A 17,374-nucleotide genomic window follows, 5' to 3' on the forward strand; every position below is an offset into this window, starting at 1 on the left:
ATATAACAAACTCAGAAACAGTAAAAAAGCCCCCATGTAATCCCACTGAAAAAAATGGGCAAATAGGCAGGTGGTGGCAGCACACACCTTTAATCCTAGCACTCAGGAAGCAGAGCCAGATAGAGCTCTGTGAGTTGGAGGCCAGCCTGATCTACAAAGGCAGTTCCATGACAGCCAGGACTGTTACACAGAGAAAATTCTTGTCTTGAAAAACCAAAAGGCAAATATGAAAAGAACACTTTTCAAAAGGTGGAAATACAATGGCCAATAAATGTAATCTTAAGACATCTATATCATAATATACATAATAATATATCAACAAATCAAAACTGTGATGAGGTATCGTCAGAGCCATCTAGGCAACCAACTGTTAAAAAGACTGACAAAAGAAAAAACACAAAACACTGACAGGGAAATTAAAATACATTCTTATACTCTATAGATGAGTTGTAATTAGAAGAACCATTATGGAAGACAGTACAGCAGTGGCTCAAAGAGCTAAGTTGGGTGTGCTGGTTTCCCTTTTATCTCAGTATTTGTGTGTATCACAATTCAAAGCCAACCCAAGTTACACAACAATATCCTGTCTAAAACAATTCAAAAACAGATCTGTGTAAGTAAGCAACCCATTTTGAGGGTACCCACTAGTGAATAAATAAAGACAAAATTATCATATATGCACAAAATTCAGTAGTATCTAGTCATAAAGAAGGCTAAATCCGTCCATCGAAGCAAGATGGATGGAACTGAATTACCTTAAGTGGACAAAGAAGACACAGAAAGACAAGTTATTCTCTCTCTTATGGAGCAGCTAAGGCAAAGACAATTTGAGACAGCAGGGACGGTTCATTGGGCAGAGCACACATAGGAGCCGCATTGGATTCCCTACCAACCATAAAGGTAATGATACAGATACATACATACAGAAACTCAGCTTTCAGGATTTCATTGGCTAGCCAAATTTAATCAAAATGGTGAATTCTAGGTTCACTGAGAGGCTCTTATCTAAAAAAGTCAAGCACAGAGCAACAGAGGGCAATATTTAAAGATGACTTCTAGCTTCCATAGGGATACCCACAGGAGGATGCACCCTCATAACCCATGCAGAAATATGAACACAACAGTCAATCTGAACATAAAAAGGTGATTAAGAAGAGGTTAGGAAGAGTATTGATGGAGATATAAGGCTGGATTTGATCATTGTGCAATGTATGCAGTGACAATTGGACACTGAATACCATTAATATAGTGTGTAAAAAATACACATGACCAGGCCAGGCGTTGGTGGTACATGCCTTTAATCCCAGCACTCGGGAGGCAGAGGCAGGCAGATCTCTGTAAGTTTGAGGCCAGCCTGGTCTACAGAGTGAGTGCCAGGACAGACTCCAAAGCAATACAAAGAAACCCTATCTTGAAAAAACATAAACAAACAAACAAACTAAATACTGAGATTGAAATTAATCAGTTATAGCATACTGATATACTGGAGCACTATGCCCCCACTCAGAATATAAAGAAAATACAACAGCATTCAAAGATGTTGAGAATATATAACAAGTTTTTAAAATTCACAAAACATTTTTAAGTCTAAAAAAATGTATAATACACACACTGTATAATACACCAAAAAAAAAGACAGTTTAACTAATAACAGAAAAATCAACTATATATTTAAAAAGAAACAATTACTTTGTATGTCTGAGGTATTTGTTGTAATGTTTTGTTTATGTTTACAAACAACATTTTCAATTAATGAAATTAAGCAAATGTAACAATCTTTAAATTTTTTTTCAATCCCATTCTCATTCTAGTAAACCACTTCCCTATCTTCTACCCTGCCACAGAATGAGAGCATTTCTGTCCTGACAACCAAAAGAATAGACTCTCGCCAATTTTTCTGCAACCAACTATCACAGCACTCTAATGTCATTTAAATACACACCAATGGGGGAAAGCTGTGGGGCAACTTAAAATTTCCCAAACTATGATGCTGACTCCTTGGAAGACATAATTATGGAATCTTCCCTTAAGAATGCACATGAACCTATTTTTCCTCAAATTATTTTTATTTCTTAATTTAACCACTTCTCAGTCTAAATAGGTGTTACCTGCCACAACAGAGTTAAAAGACTTCTGAAGTAGCAGCTTCCTTTCTCTGGCTTTTACAAAGCCCAATGTTTCATTTGCTTCTTTTAAAGTATTTGTCTGTGAAGATGTAACTTTAACATATATTTCTACACTAGCACCTGGTTTATGTGTCACTAATAGCTCCTCAGACCAAGGTAAGAACTGTCACAGTTTTCTTTTTGTATGCCTTCTATCACATTAGGAAGTCTACTGCCTGATTCTCAGACTCAATCTGCATGTTATTCAGACACTATAAAGGCAGGAAATTCACAAGTATATATAAGAAGCTTCAGCAAATACTTACTTTGGTTAATTATTTAAACTAATAAAGCTAAAGCCAAGTTCCCCAGATAAGATTTCTAATCAATCCAATGTCAAGTAAATTGTACATTTATATTACCTTAACCTTTACATAGAGACAAAAATCATGTAAACTAAAGATATTTTAGTGAAAATCAAGGATCCATGAATTAGCCAGATTATACTCACAGAAAGGTAGTTATTAACATCCACTCCATCAGTTATGGTTTGGCGTTCTCCTTTACAGTTAATTTTCCGAAACCTTCGTCGAGACTGTCTAGCAGGAATTTCTCTTTGTAAAATACTATCTTCATTATCTTTGGAATTTTCTACCTGAAATACATGTTCACATTCCTGATTAAATAACCAATTTTTCCATCTCACTGACAGTTTATGAAGTCTTAACAGGCTCATAAGGAAGCTTCATTGACTTCTACCAAGAAAGTGCCTGAAGAAACAGTCTGCACAAGGCAATGTTCTGAGTTGAAAGAGATTAAAGACCATGTTTTTATAAAGAACCAGAGACCACAATTTCCTTCCAGGAAACTGTCTGTCTCGAGCACATAAACATATATCCGCTAAGTAAAGACTGTTACCAGAAATGAAGGCTGCTAACTACACCTACACATTCAACAATTATAACTTGGATGTTAGTCTAATTACAAACTGCTTGATTATGCACTTATTTTACTTAGCAAACAATCACAGCTATTATTTTAGTGAACTAGTGAAAAGCAAAACAAAATTACAACAGAGTAAGGAAAGCAACTTAAAAAAAAAAAAAACCCCAAAAATCTAACAATTATGGAGATGGCTTAAAATGGACATGCATTTATATGTTTTCCTCTACAACACTATCTTCAAGTATTACCATCTCTAGGTAAAAAACAAAATGAAACTTCCAAGGACTGATACCTTTCCAGCTCACAGAGTGACCCTTACTAAAGTTGAGCTGGCAGGACTATCTATTTGCAAAACACAAGAATGCTATCCAATCATAGAGTATATCATTATTGTAAAAACCAGTAATATTTTTAAAAGGTTTATTTTTCACTCATGTGTATGTGTCTGTGTAAGTCAATACCAGACATGTGCAGGTGCCTAAGGAGGAGGCCAGAAGAGGCCACTGGAGCTGGAATTAGGGGTGGCTGTGAGCTGCCCTATGTGGGTGCTGGGAACTGACACTGAGTCCTCTGCAAGAGCATTCTCTTTAGCCCCCCACCCCCAAATTTAAATATTCTTAAAAATGTACATTGGAAGTTCTAAATTGTACTTTATACTAAACTTTAATATTTCAGAAATAATTTGTTTTTTTTTTTCCTACTGGTATTTTCCCTGCTATTGTCACATCTCTCTGCTATCACAAAATATGCTGTAGGCACTAAATTCAATAGTTCAGTCAACAAACAATTTCTAGCTCCCATGCTTATCTTCCAAACCTCAGATCCATTTCTCAGGACGTCAATTCTGTTTGACTATGTTCCTCTCCCAAGGTCCTTCCTTTCAACACCAACATTACCACCCAAAATTTGAGTTTTAATCACTTCAGCCTGAGAATATATCAATAATGATCCTGCTGCTTTAGACAAGTTTTCCAATTTCATCCAGTAGTCAGACAAACTACTAAGATAAATCATTATGTTAGGTAAATCATTATGTTAGGTCTCCTAATTTGATAATGAACTGCTAATGTTTACTATATCAATTCAAATTTAAAAAATCAATTTATGTGTATGGATGTTTTGCCTGCATGTATATCTGTGCCTTGAGTCTGCAGAGGCCAGAAGAGGAGACTGGATGTCCTGGAACTGGAGTTATACATTGTTGTGAGCTGCCATGTGGGTGCTGGGAACTGAACTTGGGTCCTCTGAAGAGCAGTAGCTGCTTTTTACCAGAGTCATCTCTCTTGCCTGATTAAATTTAAACTCTTATACCTGATATTCAAAGCCACCTGTACTCCCATTTCCTGAAAACTGTTTGTCTGTTTTGTCTAAGGCAAGTTCTTATTCTGTATCTATAACTGGCCTTGACCTTGCAATATTCCTCATTTGGGCATGTCACATGCTAGCAACCATGAAGGCAGATCTCAGAAGCCACTCTTTCAGGTATTTATACATAGAGTCATGCCTAAAAGCCTATTCCTTCCCTGCCAACATGTTGGTCTACTACACCTATGACTGATGGTTAATTCTGATTGTCAACCTGAATAGATTAAGAATCACACAGGGTGTCAGAAGGTGGTGGCAAACACCTTTAACCCCAGCACTTGGGAGGCAGAGACAGGTGGATCTCTGTGAGAACAGCCTGGTCTACAGAGTGAGTTTCAGAACAGCCAGGGATGTTACACAGAGAAACCCTGTTTCAAAAATACAAACCATAAAAAGGGGGAAGAATTACACAGGGGATCAAAAAAATGACCACCTGGAACAGTGTAGGTATTTCCAGAGACAACACTTAATACAGCATGAGGTTTCTGACCCAATTGACAGTTAAGTTCTCTGATATGTAAGAACATGGTAACATTCCTGGGAGGTAGTAAAAGTTAGAAAGGATGCCTAGTTGGAGGAAGAAGGTCATGAGGATGTGCCCTTTTGGTTGTATCTCTTTAGCTTCTCTATTCCTCTTTGCTTGGATTCTAATATTAAGTCTTATAAGTGTGGCTACCTAGCTTCAGACTTTTTTCTATTTATGGAGGCAAGATCTCACTAAACAGACTGAGATGGCTTTGAATTCTTGATATTTCCTTCCTTGGGTCTCCTGAGTGCTGGGATTAGAAGTGTGCATTATCATGCCAGGCTCAGCTTCTGGTAATTTTAAATAGAAATTAAAAATAGATGGAAATAACATCAAAAGAAAGGCCCAAACACCATTTCTAAGGGAGCAGGATGTCAGCAAGGATACAAAAAGATAATTTACTATAGAACAATAGCAATGAGAAGAGAGGAAAAAAAAAAAAATGGGAAAAATGTGATTACCACTAAGACAAATCCAAGCCTATCAGTGATAGCAAAGAACACAAATGGAAGTTTTTCTAAGTAAAAAATAAATCTCAAACCAAATACAGAAATGAGTAAACAGGGAGTGGTCCCACCCTGGCATGGTGGACCATGCAGAGCCTGCCTTCCTCTCAGGCTTGGTCCTGCTGTGCCTTTTGCTTGAGGCTAGTATTTGGCCAGTTCAGGCACAACAGCCCCACCCTCTCCTTAAGGAGATCCAAGATGGAGAACCAACAGGGTATTACCCCGGTCTTTCTCTCTACGGTCAGATAAGACCACATGGAAGTACTTAGATTAATAGAAAGGGGTTAATATTTAAGACAGAGCTAGCCAATAAGAAACAAGTAACTGGCCAACAACATTTATATCTAATACAGCATCTTAGTATGATATTTGGGGCTGGCATGGCAGTGGGCCCAGGCTGGCAGGAAAAACCTACTCATAACATAATCAGCTCTGCTCACAGTGGACCGGCCTCTCCACACAGGACCATATGCAGCCTGCTCTCACCTGACCCTTGGCCCCCCTACACCCTCTACTTGAGGTGAGTCTGAGGCCAGCTCAGGTCCAACCCCCTCCCCATCCATTCCTTGGAACTTCCTGGGTGGGCTCTACATCTTGACCCCATCCCCCAAAGTCCTTTGCTTGAGTGGCCCCACCCTGCCACCGTGGACCATCAGGAGCCTGCCCTCCTTTCAGCCTTGGAAAAACACATTAAAGCCAGGCAGTGGTGGTGCCCGCTTTAGTGTGAGCTAGTTCCAGGACAGTCTGCAAAGCCACAGAGAAACCCTGTCATGAAAAACAAAAACAAAACAACAACAACTACAAAAACAAAAAAGCAAAAGAAACCTGGAGACATGAAGCAGAGAGCAGAGGAATGAGGAATGTGAAACAAGGCTAGCTAGCTCCTTGTGGCTTGCTCAGCGCTCTCTCTCTCTCTCTCTCTCTCTCTCTCTCTCTCTCTCTCGCTAGGGTTTCTCTGTATTGCTTTGGAGCCTAAACATAATATACAGTAAACCAACAGCCAACATCAAACTAAATGGAGAGAAACTTAATGTGATTCCTCTAAAATCAGGAACAAGACAAGTTTGTCCACTCTCTCTGTATTTCTTCAATATTGTTCAATATTGTACTTGAAGTTCTAGCTAGAGCAATAAGACAACAAAAGGAGATCGAGGGGATACAAATTGGAAAGGAAGAAATCCAATTTTCTCTATGATAGTTTACATAAGTGACTTGAAAAACTCTACCAAGGAACTTCTACAGCTGATAAACACCTCCAGCAAAATGGCAGGATACAAGATTAACTCAAAAAAAAAAAAAAAAAAAAAAAAAAAAAAATCAGTAGCCCTACTATATACAGACGATAAAGGGGCTGAGAAAAAAGAAAAAAAAAATCAGAAACATCACCCTTTACAATAGCCTCAAAAACATAAAATATCTTGGGGTAATGCTAACCAAACAAGTGCAAGATCTGCATAGCAAGGAGTCTTTCAAGAAAAAATTGAAGAAGATGCCAGAAAATGGAAAGATCTCCCATGCTCATAGATAGCCAGGATCAACACAGTAAAAATGGCAATCTTGCCAAAAGCAATCTACAGATTCAATGCAATCCCAATCAAAATCCCAACACAATTCTTCATAAACCTTGAAAAGACAGTACTCAACTTTATATGGAAAAACAACTCTATAGTAGACTTCAAGGTCTACTATAGAGTTATAGTCCTGAAAACAGCTTGGTGTTGGCACAAAAAATAGGTACTTAGACCAAAGAATCAAATTGAAAACTCTGATATTAACCCACACAACTATGAACACCTGATTTTTGACAAAGCAGCTAAAATTATACCACAGAAAAAAGAAAGCATCTTCAACAAATGGTGCTGGCATAACTGAATGCTGGCATGTAGAAGATAGCAGACAGATCCTTATCTATCACCATGCACGAAACTTAAGTCCAAATGGATCAAAGACCTCAACATAAATCCAGTCACACTGAACCTCTTAGAAGAGAAAGTGGGAGGTACCTTTCAATTAGTAAGAGTCTACTTCATAAACATAACACCAGTAGCACAGACTACTGAGATCAACAATAAATGGGGCCTCCTGTAACTGAGAAGGCTTCTGTAAGGGAAAGAACACAGTCAACAAGACAAAACAGCAGCTCACAGAATGGGAAAAGATCTTCACCAACCCCACATCTGATAGAGGACTGATCTCCAAAATACACAAAGAACTCAAGAAGCTAGTCACCAAATACCAAATAATCCAATTAAAAGTGGGATACAGAACTAAATAGAGAACTCTCAATAGAGGAATCTAAAATGTCTAAAAGACACTTAAGGTGCTCAACATCCTTAACCATCAGGGAAATGCAAATCAAAACAACTCTGAGATACCACCTTACTCCAGTCAGAATGGCTAAGATAGAAAACACCAATGACAGTTTATGCTAAAGAGGGTACACTCTTCCACTGCTGGTGGGAGTGCAAAGTTGTACAGCCACTTTGGAAATCAGTATGGTGGTTCCTCAGGAACATGGGAATCAGTCTACCACAAGATCCAGCAATTCCACTCTTAGGTATATACAAAAAAAACAAAACAAAACAAAAACAAAAAACCAAAACACATTCATGAAAGGAAGACATCTGTTCAACTATGTTCATAGCAGCATTATTTGTATTAGCCAAAAACTATAAGCAATGTAGATGCCTCTCAACTGAATAATAGATAAAATGTGGCACATTTGCACAATGGAGTACTACTCAGCAGGAAAAAAACAAAAAAACAATAGACTCTTGAAATCTGCAGGCAAATGGATGGAACTAGAAGAAACCATTCTGAGTGAGGGAACCCAGTCACAAAAAGACAAACATGGTATGTATATGTATTCATTCATACACAGATTTTAGACATAGAGCAAAGGATCACTAGCCTACAATCCACACCTCTAGAGAAGCTAGGAAACAAAGAGGACCCTAAGAGAGACATATATGGTCCTTCATAGACAGGGAAAAGGGACAGGAGCAAACTGGAAGCAGGTGGAGGGTGGGAGTGGGGGGGGGTGAGGAGAAGTTAGGAGAAAGAGAAGGGGAGAAGAGGAGGGGAGAGAGAGCAGGAAAATTGTGTCAGGGGAAGAACAGAAAAGAACAAGAAAAGAGATACCATAATAGAGGGAGCCATTATAGGTTTAAAGAAAAATCTGGAACTAGGGAAATATCCAGAGATCTACGCTAACAATCTAAGCAATAGTGGAGAGGCTACCATAAATGCCCTTCCCTGATGAGCTTGGTGACTACCTTATATGCCATCGTAGAGCCTTCATCCTGTAGCTGATGTAAGCAGAAGCAGACACCCACAGCTAAACACTAAGCCGAACTCCTGGAATCCAGTTGCAGAGAGGGAAGAGTGATAAGCAAAGGGGTCAAGACCAGGCTGGAGAAACCCACAGAAACAGCTGACATGAACAAGGGGGAGCTCATGGACCCCAGATAGACCTACCCAGACCCCCTGAACATGGTTCTCAGTTAGGAGGCCTGGGAAGTGTATGGTACCTCTGACAATGGAACCAGGATGTATTCCTAGTGCAGGAACGGACTTCAGTAGCCCATTTCCCTATGGAAATGGAAGGATACTCCCTTAGCTGAGACACGAGGGAGGACCTAGGCCCTACCCCCAAATGATTTGCCAGACTTTGATGATCCCTCATAGAAGGCCTCATCCTCCCTGGGGAGTGGATTGGGGATGGACTAGAGGGGAGTTCTGTGGGGAGAACGGGAGGAGGGGAGGGAGAAGGAACTGGGATGGATATGTAAAGTAAGAAAAAAATTTAAAAATTAAAAACAAGAAATGAGGCAACAGATTAAGGCTCATATAGTCTTGAATATAGAAAAAAATTAAAGGCTGAAGTATCACAAAGAAAACAGAACCCTAAACTTGATTTCAAATCTGACTCATTAGTTACTTGTCATGTTGCTTCTACAACATACCAGAAAAAAAGCCAACCTAAGGAAGGAAGGAAGGAAGGAAGGGAGGGAGGGAGGGAGGGAGGGAAGGAGGGCCTTTATTCTGTCCTACACCTTGAAAACACAATCCATCAAGGTAAGCAAATGAGGAGGGCAGAGAGCAAGAAGCTGCTACATGGCATCCACCAACTAGGAAAGAAAGATGGATGCTGTTGCTCAGCCCCCTTTCTCCTTTTAGTCAATCCTGGACCAGAGGACATAGGGTGGCGCTGTCCATATTTAAGGTTTTCCTTCCCACCTCAATTAACTTAATCTTGAAAATTCCTCACAGAATGGACCAGAAGTTTCTTTCCTCTAAACCTCATCAGGCTGAGAACCAGTATTATCCATAACAGTTTCAGACTGTAGGAATTATGTTTAACCAATAGCTTATGTTAAATTTTCTTTTAGGACATAAGGGGAAGTTTAATATTAGAAAAATCTAGGCAAGTAAATTATATTAAAAGACCAAGAAAGAAAAAGCGTAAATCACTACAACAAATCCTTCAAAAACTTCAATCTCAGGATTTTGACAAAATTATTAACACTATTAGAAATCAGTTTTAACACACATCTGTTCTATATATGCTATAAGCTATCAATTCCCAGAGGCATGTATCTAATTAGTAGGAAAACACTATTTACCATAATCTTAGTTTTACTTCAACAATACTTATTTAGGGGGTTTATAATTCTGATCTTATATAAATGTGTAGGTGAAGAAATAACAAGGTAAGATTTCAGAATCCCATCTCTCGGCTCTTCACTCTATCTTCATCAACTTTAGCTAGTCACATGCCACCTTTATTATGATCTAGCATGTCATCTGAACCCTCTACTCCATCTTGACAACAGCCTGATGCTCTGCAGTTTCTGCCTCCTCACTTTTCTAGGTTTTCCAGCAGAGAATACATTTGTTTTATCTGCATCACCTGTCCACTTTACAGACTTGAAGAAATGCTGACAACTGTCAAGGCTGAAAGCATTTTGCCCTTCTTAAGCTGTTTCCTGGCACACAATGGTAATATAGGATATTACAACTTGAGCAACAGGAGGAGAAAAAGGAAGTGTACACCATGTGTAACTCCACACCCTGTCACAATAGTACCATGCAAAGGCACAGCCAGGCTGAACAAGAAGTGGCCTATTTCTGCAGCAGTCTTCCATACTGCTCAGTTCTGGCTCTATAGTCAAAGCTGGCCAGTGATCATTCTGTTATTCTTTCCTGCTACTACATCGTGGCATTTCTCTCTTTGACAAACTCAGAATGAAGATGGATCCCTTATAAACAAAGAAATCCAGACCTTTTGCCTTACTTCAACAAACTCTCCTCATCACATTTCATGGCTGTATGTGTTAAGATTTCCCAACCAACACACAGGAGTTCACAGAATAGAGATCGGTTATGAGAATATTACTGCTAGCCACTGTGTTTGATAAGGTTTCCCATAAAGCTGAACCAAGTAGCTAAAACCCAAAACACCTTACTAAAGAGTTCCACCGACAGTATTTCAAATAATTTGTAACCGGGTAGAGGGAAGAAGAGATTCAATTGGGAATCTCTAGTTCCCACTTTTTGTGTGAAGAAGCCTAAGGATGCTCAATAAAGACAACATGGCTACAACTGATCAGTCTTAATTTCTTCATAAAATTTTTTATTTGTTAATTTCAAATTCATGCAAGAATTACATTTATTTATGGGGCATATAACATAATACTTGCTACATGTTCATCACTTTATTAAAACACATGGTCCTAAGAGGTAGACAAAGCCAGATTATTATGACTAATATTTTGATTTCAATTTCAGCCTTATGATATTATGTGCATTTCTTACATTTATTTCTCTGAAATGCAGACTCTTTAAGATTTACTTATTTATTTTAGTCTATGTGTATGGATGTTTTGCTTGCTTGTATGTATGTGTAACATGTGCATTCCTGGTGATTGCGCCTGTGGAAGTCAGAAGAGGGAATCAGGAGTTACAGGTAGTTGTGAGGCACAATGTCAGTGCTGGGCATCAAACCTGGGTCCTCTGCAAGAAGAAGTGTTCTTAACTGTTGAGCCATCTCTCTAGCCTTGAAATTTGAATTCTGTGTTCACTGGTTTAAAAAAGTTCTCTTGGTACTCAGAAGTACTGTATTTTTTTTTTTTTTCTAGTGGTTTCCTTTGTAGGATTTAACTATATACTATAAAATAAAGGTTAATATTTTTTTAAAAAAAGGAAATGCATCAATGACCATTAAAAAAAGGTTCATAGCCACTAATCTTAATTTTTCCCTATTATAAAACACACACACACACACACACACACACACACACACACACACACACACACACACACACGCACACGAGAGGGGAGGGAGGGAAAAACAGACAGAATTGAATTTCACTATATAGCCCTGGCTGGCCTTAAACTCACTATGTGAATAGACCAGCCTAACTTAGTACTCATAGAGATCTTCCTGCCAATGTCTCCAGAGTTCTGGGATTAAAAGAATGTGGCAACATCTGCAGTCGTACAGCAGGTATTTTATGTAAATGAAGTTATGTAATTGGTGGCTTTGTGTGTCTGGCCTTATACTTAACAGTACTTCCAGTTTATTCATTTTGTGGCAGTTACTGATAGCTCACTATATAAGGCAGAATAGTATTCCTTCTTATGGACACTGGACAAAGTTTATTCAGGTTATAGATATTTGTGCTACTTCTATTTTAGGGAATTGTGGATAATGTACATACATGTCACTGTACAAGATGTTATATAGACATTTACCTCTCTTGGATTTGTGTGTTGGGGTCAAATTAATGGGTTAATATGGTAACTATTTTTAACTGTTTATGCAACTGTCAAACCACTTTTCTAAAGTGGTGGCAGCACCTCACACTCCCAGCAAAGACAAAGACTCCCAATTTTTCAAAAGATGCTTTCCAATGCTAATGAGAACCTGAAAATAAAATCCTTTCTTTATCATTACTTTCAAGTTTGGATGCAGACTTCAAGTTATGCCACTGGTGCAACTACCCATACTCTTAGGAAAAAATTGATTTAATCACAAGAACGTATTGGAGAGACAGGTCATTAAGTGGTTGTCCTTATCTTCCTACCTGAAAGAAACTGCATTTAAAAGCTAAAATTAAAAAAAGAAAAAACAATAAAATCATGAACAGAATCTTTTAAAGTATAATCTCAACCCTAAAATTCCTGTGGGGGGGGAGTAGTGGAAGAATTATTTGTAACTGTAATTAAATGGACTCCAGATGATAGACTCAAAGCCTCTTAAAAGTTACTTTTGTTTCTCTCGATTTTGAGTCAGGGTTTTGTTGTAGCCCACATTGTCCTTGAATGCTCAGCAGTTCCCCTGCCTCACTCTCATGAGTGTTGGGACTACAGCCATGTGCCACCATGCCTTGGGCAACAAGATCTCTTTGAAAGATATCAACGAGGCTAACATATTTAATGAATAAGGTAACTGGCTAGTCAGAGCTACAGTGACCTGTCCCAAAACAGAAAAAAAAGTGTTTGGCCCACAGGTATTTCCAATCATCCCTAAATCAAATATCTCAAAGAATTCTCAACATTTTAAAGAATTCTGAAATTTTGGATTATTTTCTATATAATTAATAAAACATTTTAAACACTGCTGAGTCAACAAAACTGGTTCTGAAATTTAAAAATGGAATGTATATTTTGATGTCATTTTTGTTGACATTTTATATACACTAGCTTTCCCTGTAGTATTTGAGAAATAACTGGAGGGAAATTTTCTATCATAAAATGTTTCAACATGCATTTTCTAATGCCTAGAACTATTTCATATTAGCAGAGCAGAGTTATCAAAACAATATCTTACCTGCACTCACATTGTTAACATGATTTATAATTTTCCACTGTCTAATAGTCAACAGAAAAATCAAGCAATATTTTTTTTAGATGCCACAATTTTGCCTTTTAGAACGGTTCCATGGGTGTTCTATTTTATTTCTTTTCATTGAGATATTTATTGAGTACATTCTGGTCAATTTGCAGAATGTCCGCTAATTTGTCTAGTAATTTGGGATAGTTTGGTTTATGTATGAATACTGAGCAAGAATACATCCCAGAAATGCCTTTTGTTCTATTCAGCATTATTACAATATGGATAATACACCATCAGTTTGTGCATATGTGACAGCAGTAACAATAACTACTATTCTAGGGGCATCCTCTGACATGACCTAAGTAGCCTCCCTAGTTTTACCAATTTTAAACCAAGTGTTTCCTATTTGCCGGTTGGCATTCTACCAAGAAGGAAAGCTATCTCACCTCCCTTCTTCATTTATTTGTGTTGTCAAGATTTTAACTTCTTGTATGGTATATAAAGGTAGCATTATTATAAAATTTTATTTGGATTCCCAAATATCCTAGGTTTGGACAATGGGAATGTTCTTGATCTGGCTCCTGGGTTATTTTAAATTCTCTTAAATACTTCCTTTGCCTTGTCAGGTAATGTTTCTTAAGAAAGATGGATAAAGAGGTATGGAAGGAAAATCCATTGACAAATATTTTTAAAAATGTACATTTACCACATGTATACATTAAAATTCTAGCTAATAATTTTCCTCTTAAAAATATATGTATTTGTGCCAGTAGTGGTGGCACATGCCTTTAATCCCAGCACTTGGGAAGCAGAGGCAGGTGGATCTCTGTGAGTTTGAGGCCAGCCTGGTCTACAGCATGAGTTGGACTGTTACACAGATAAACTGTCTAGCAAAACCAAAACAACCACAAGCACAGCACACCTCCCTTCCCCACCAAAAAAACCAAAGTGAAACAAAAACACACAAAAAAAAAACAAAGACCAAAAACACTACTACTATGACAACGACGACGACAGGTGTATGTTAACATACATTTGCATGTTAGTATTCAGGCCAGTAATATTTGTTTCTTATTTCCCCACACTAGTCCTTTTTCTCCTTTTCCTCTTTTCTTTACCTGATGAACATCTCACCAACCCAATGCTTAAACAATTTTATGAGTAAATTAACAGATACAGGGTAATATAAGCCAACAAATTCTAACTCTTAGTAAACTCATCGTTTTTAGACAGGTATCTATGTAGAGAAAAGAACACAGATATGTGCATATGTTAGGCTGAAATACATTTCATTGAGGGGTTCTAGAAGAACTAGACACAACCAACAGCCAAACTCCATTTAAAGAAGAGGATAACAATTCCAGGTTTAGTGCAGCTAATGTAAGAAGAGACTGTAGCAAAAGATGATTTTTTCACTTTTTCTTAAAGACATGCTATACAGCTTCTATGTACACTAAGAATTAAAGTACACTGACTGCAAGACCTCTGCCGTTCTAGCACCATTACTTTTCAAACATGAAAAATGGGAAATGTACTAATCTAAGAAATTCTCATTCAGCCTGGGTAGTATTCTTGTCATATTCTTTAAATACATACATTTAAAGAAGGAATTTTCATGCCCCATTTAGTATTCCAAATATTCAATGCTTAAAGTAAAATAAAAGTCCATGCCTCAAACAAAACTGAATGTAAGGACATTGGCAGAACATGTACTTACTATACAGACATTATACTATGGTAGCTCACAACCATCTGTACCTATAGTTCTAGGGCACTCAATACCCTCTTCTGACTTCTGTGGACACTGCACACACGTGGTTCATTTATATACATGCAAGAAAAACAATCATACACAAAAGAAATCTTTTAAAAAACCCGATTTTCTAAAGCTATAGCAACTATCTAGGTTTTTTATAGAAAAATCAAAAAATTAATCATTGAACACAAGCCTAAATGAAAGATCATCTCAAATTATTAAAGGGCATAAGAATTAGAACAAAACCATTTCTTACTTGGGTCTTTTTTTGACTACATCAATGACAAAGGAGAAATCACTTGAAAAAAAGATAATCCTTTAAAGACATCCAACAAAAAGACAGACAGACAGACAGACACAGAAACAGACACACACACACACACACACACACACACACACACACACACACACACACACACCTCGTATTTTAATTTTCTGTTGGACCAGGTAAAGAAAGTTGCCAAATTTGGGACATGTTATCTCTATCATCATATTGTACATTATTTCAAGGATCAAGGAATTTTATAGACAAGAATACATAAAGCTGGTATATGGTTTTGATACTATGAACATTGTCACAGGTTATGAAAAGGGAACTGCCTTGGATATCAAAAGCCTACTACATTTAGGGTTGAAACTGAAGCATATCAAAAAACAAAAAACAAAAAACAAAAAAAAAAAAAAACAATTCATCATCTTACCACAATCATTTCTGAAGGTTCTAATACAAGACAATCACATCCTCTTTTGCCTCCAAACTGCTTACCAAAACTACAAAAACAGAAAAACAATTTCTTTAGCAGAAGTTATAACATATTTCAAAATGAACAAAAACAAAAACTCTGAGACATTAAGAAAATTCTGATCTTCTTGAGATTTCTAACTAAACACACACACACGAGAGTTCCTCTTAATTGCTCAAATAATTAACAAATTTCAACATAATTCTGTATAAAAATGTTTCTAAAATTTCTTTGTTAACTTTGTCCCATTATTGCCTAATCTCAAATTCTACACACTTATCCAAGACTAAATTAAAACCACTTAAGATAATTACATAATGTTTTAACTATTAGACAACAAAGAAAAAAACATCTTAGTAAATAAGGAAATGCAGACTGACAAAATGGTGTATTTTCTTTTAAAAAAGTGTTGCCAGCCATCTATTTCTGAAAAATCCTTAAGCAAGACCATATTAACAGAAGTACTCCATATGTTTCATCTGAGAAAGATTTCTAAGCAAATCAAAACTAGTGACTAATAAAGAAAAACTACGCTTTAAAAATACATTAAAAGAAACAGAAGAACCTGTCAAACACATGAGACAGAAACATTAACTGTACAGAGTATACTTAAAGTTGAGAACACTCTAATATAGTACCACGATCAACCATAAAAATATGTAAGTAAGGAGCTTACTTACTTACTTACTTACTTACTTACTCAGTGGTAAAAAGCACTTTATTTTCTTTATTTATTTTTAATCTTATTTTTTAATTTTACATGTCGATCCCAGTTTCCCCTCCCTCCCTCTTTCCCCCCTCACATGTACCCTAACTACCCTCCCTTCCATCCCCCCACCCCTATTCCACATGTAGGGCTATGCCATCCAGGTGGGGTCATGTAAATCTGTCAAGTTCAAACAGGGACTTAGGACTTCTCTCCTGTCTCTAGGCTAAAAGCACTTTCTACTTTTGCAGAGAAACTGAGTTTGGTCCCCAACATCCACATGGTTCACAACCTTCTACAACTCTGGTACTAGGGGATTTGACACTTTTGTGATCTCCACTGGCACCATGTACACACATGCAAGTGGTATGTTCATACATATGAAATAAAAATATAGATCTAAGTAAAATATTGCTTCTAAATTAAGTAACTATATGGGAAGGTGAAAGATACTAATAATTTAAAAAATTGAAGGTTTCTAAAAAAATAAATACAAAGTCATTTGTAAGGAAAATTGTATCAATGAACTGGAACTAGGGCTTAAATATATAGTGACAAGTAGCATATACTTTTAAAAGGCTCAAAATTGTAATTAAATGATTTTTCAGCATATTAAGATTTGTTACAAATAATTTACAACAAATCCTAATCAAAATTCAACGAAAGCAGCATGGCCTGGTGGCACATGCCTCTAATCCAAGCACTCAGAGGGCAGAGAAAGTTCATGTAACACAGAACTGTATATACACTCTTAAATGAAAATACAACAAAAGAAAAACTATAAAAAAATATGTGTAATAACTTCCCAGACACTAGAAGATAGGCAGGACAGGGGGCGTATCTCTAAAAGACAGCAGCAGCAAAGCTGACTCTGTGAAATGC

The 17,374-nt window shown here is 37.2% G+C and overlaps 1 protein-coding gene across 15 annotated transcripts in view; it reads right to left on the bottom strand.

Moving 5' to 3' along the window:
• Positions 1-17,374, bottom strand: part of Rapgef6 (Rap guanine nucleotide exchange factor 6) — a 173,455-nt gene that overhangs the window by 116,521 nt on the left and 39,560 nt on the right. For 10 of the 15 annotated variants that reach the window (XM_051180669.1, XM_051180665.1, XM_051180664.1 and 7 more), the window contains 2 exons: positions 15,745-15,814; positions 2,617-2,760 (listed from right to left, as the gene is read on the bottom strand). The exons of 2 other annotated variants lie outside the window; for them this stretch is intronic. In XM_051180669.1, the coding sequence (XP_051036626.1) occupies positions 2,617-2,760; positions 15,745-15,814 (214 nt within the window). The remainder of the gene's footprint in view (positions 1-2,616; positions 2,761-15,744; positions 15,815-17,374) is intronic. 3 more of the 15 variants (XM_051180677.1, XM_051180678.1, XM_051180668.1) reach the window with 2 other exon arrangements.

The sequence above is a fragment of the Phodopus roborovskii genome, unplaced genomic scaffold (genome assembly GCF_943737965.1).
Source record: "Phodopus roborovskii unplaced genomic scaffold, PHOROB, whole genome shotgun sequence".
Classification (NCBI taxonomy): Eukaryota; Metazoa; Chordata; class Mammalia; order Rodentia; family Cricetidae; genus Phodopus; species Phodopus roborovskii.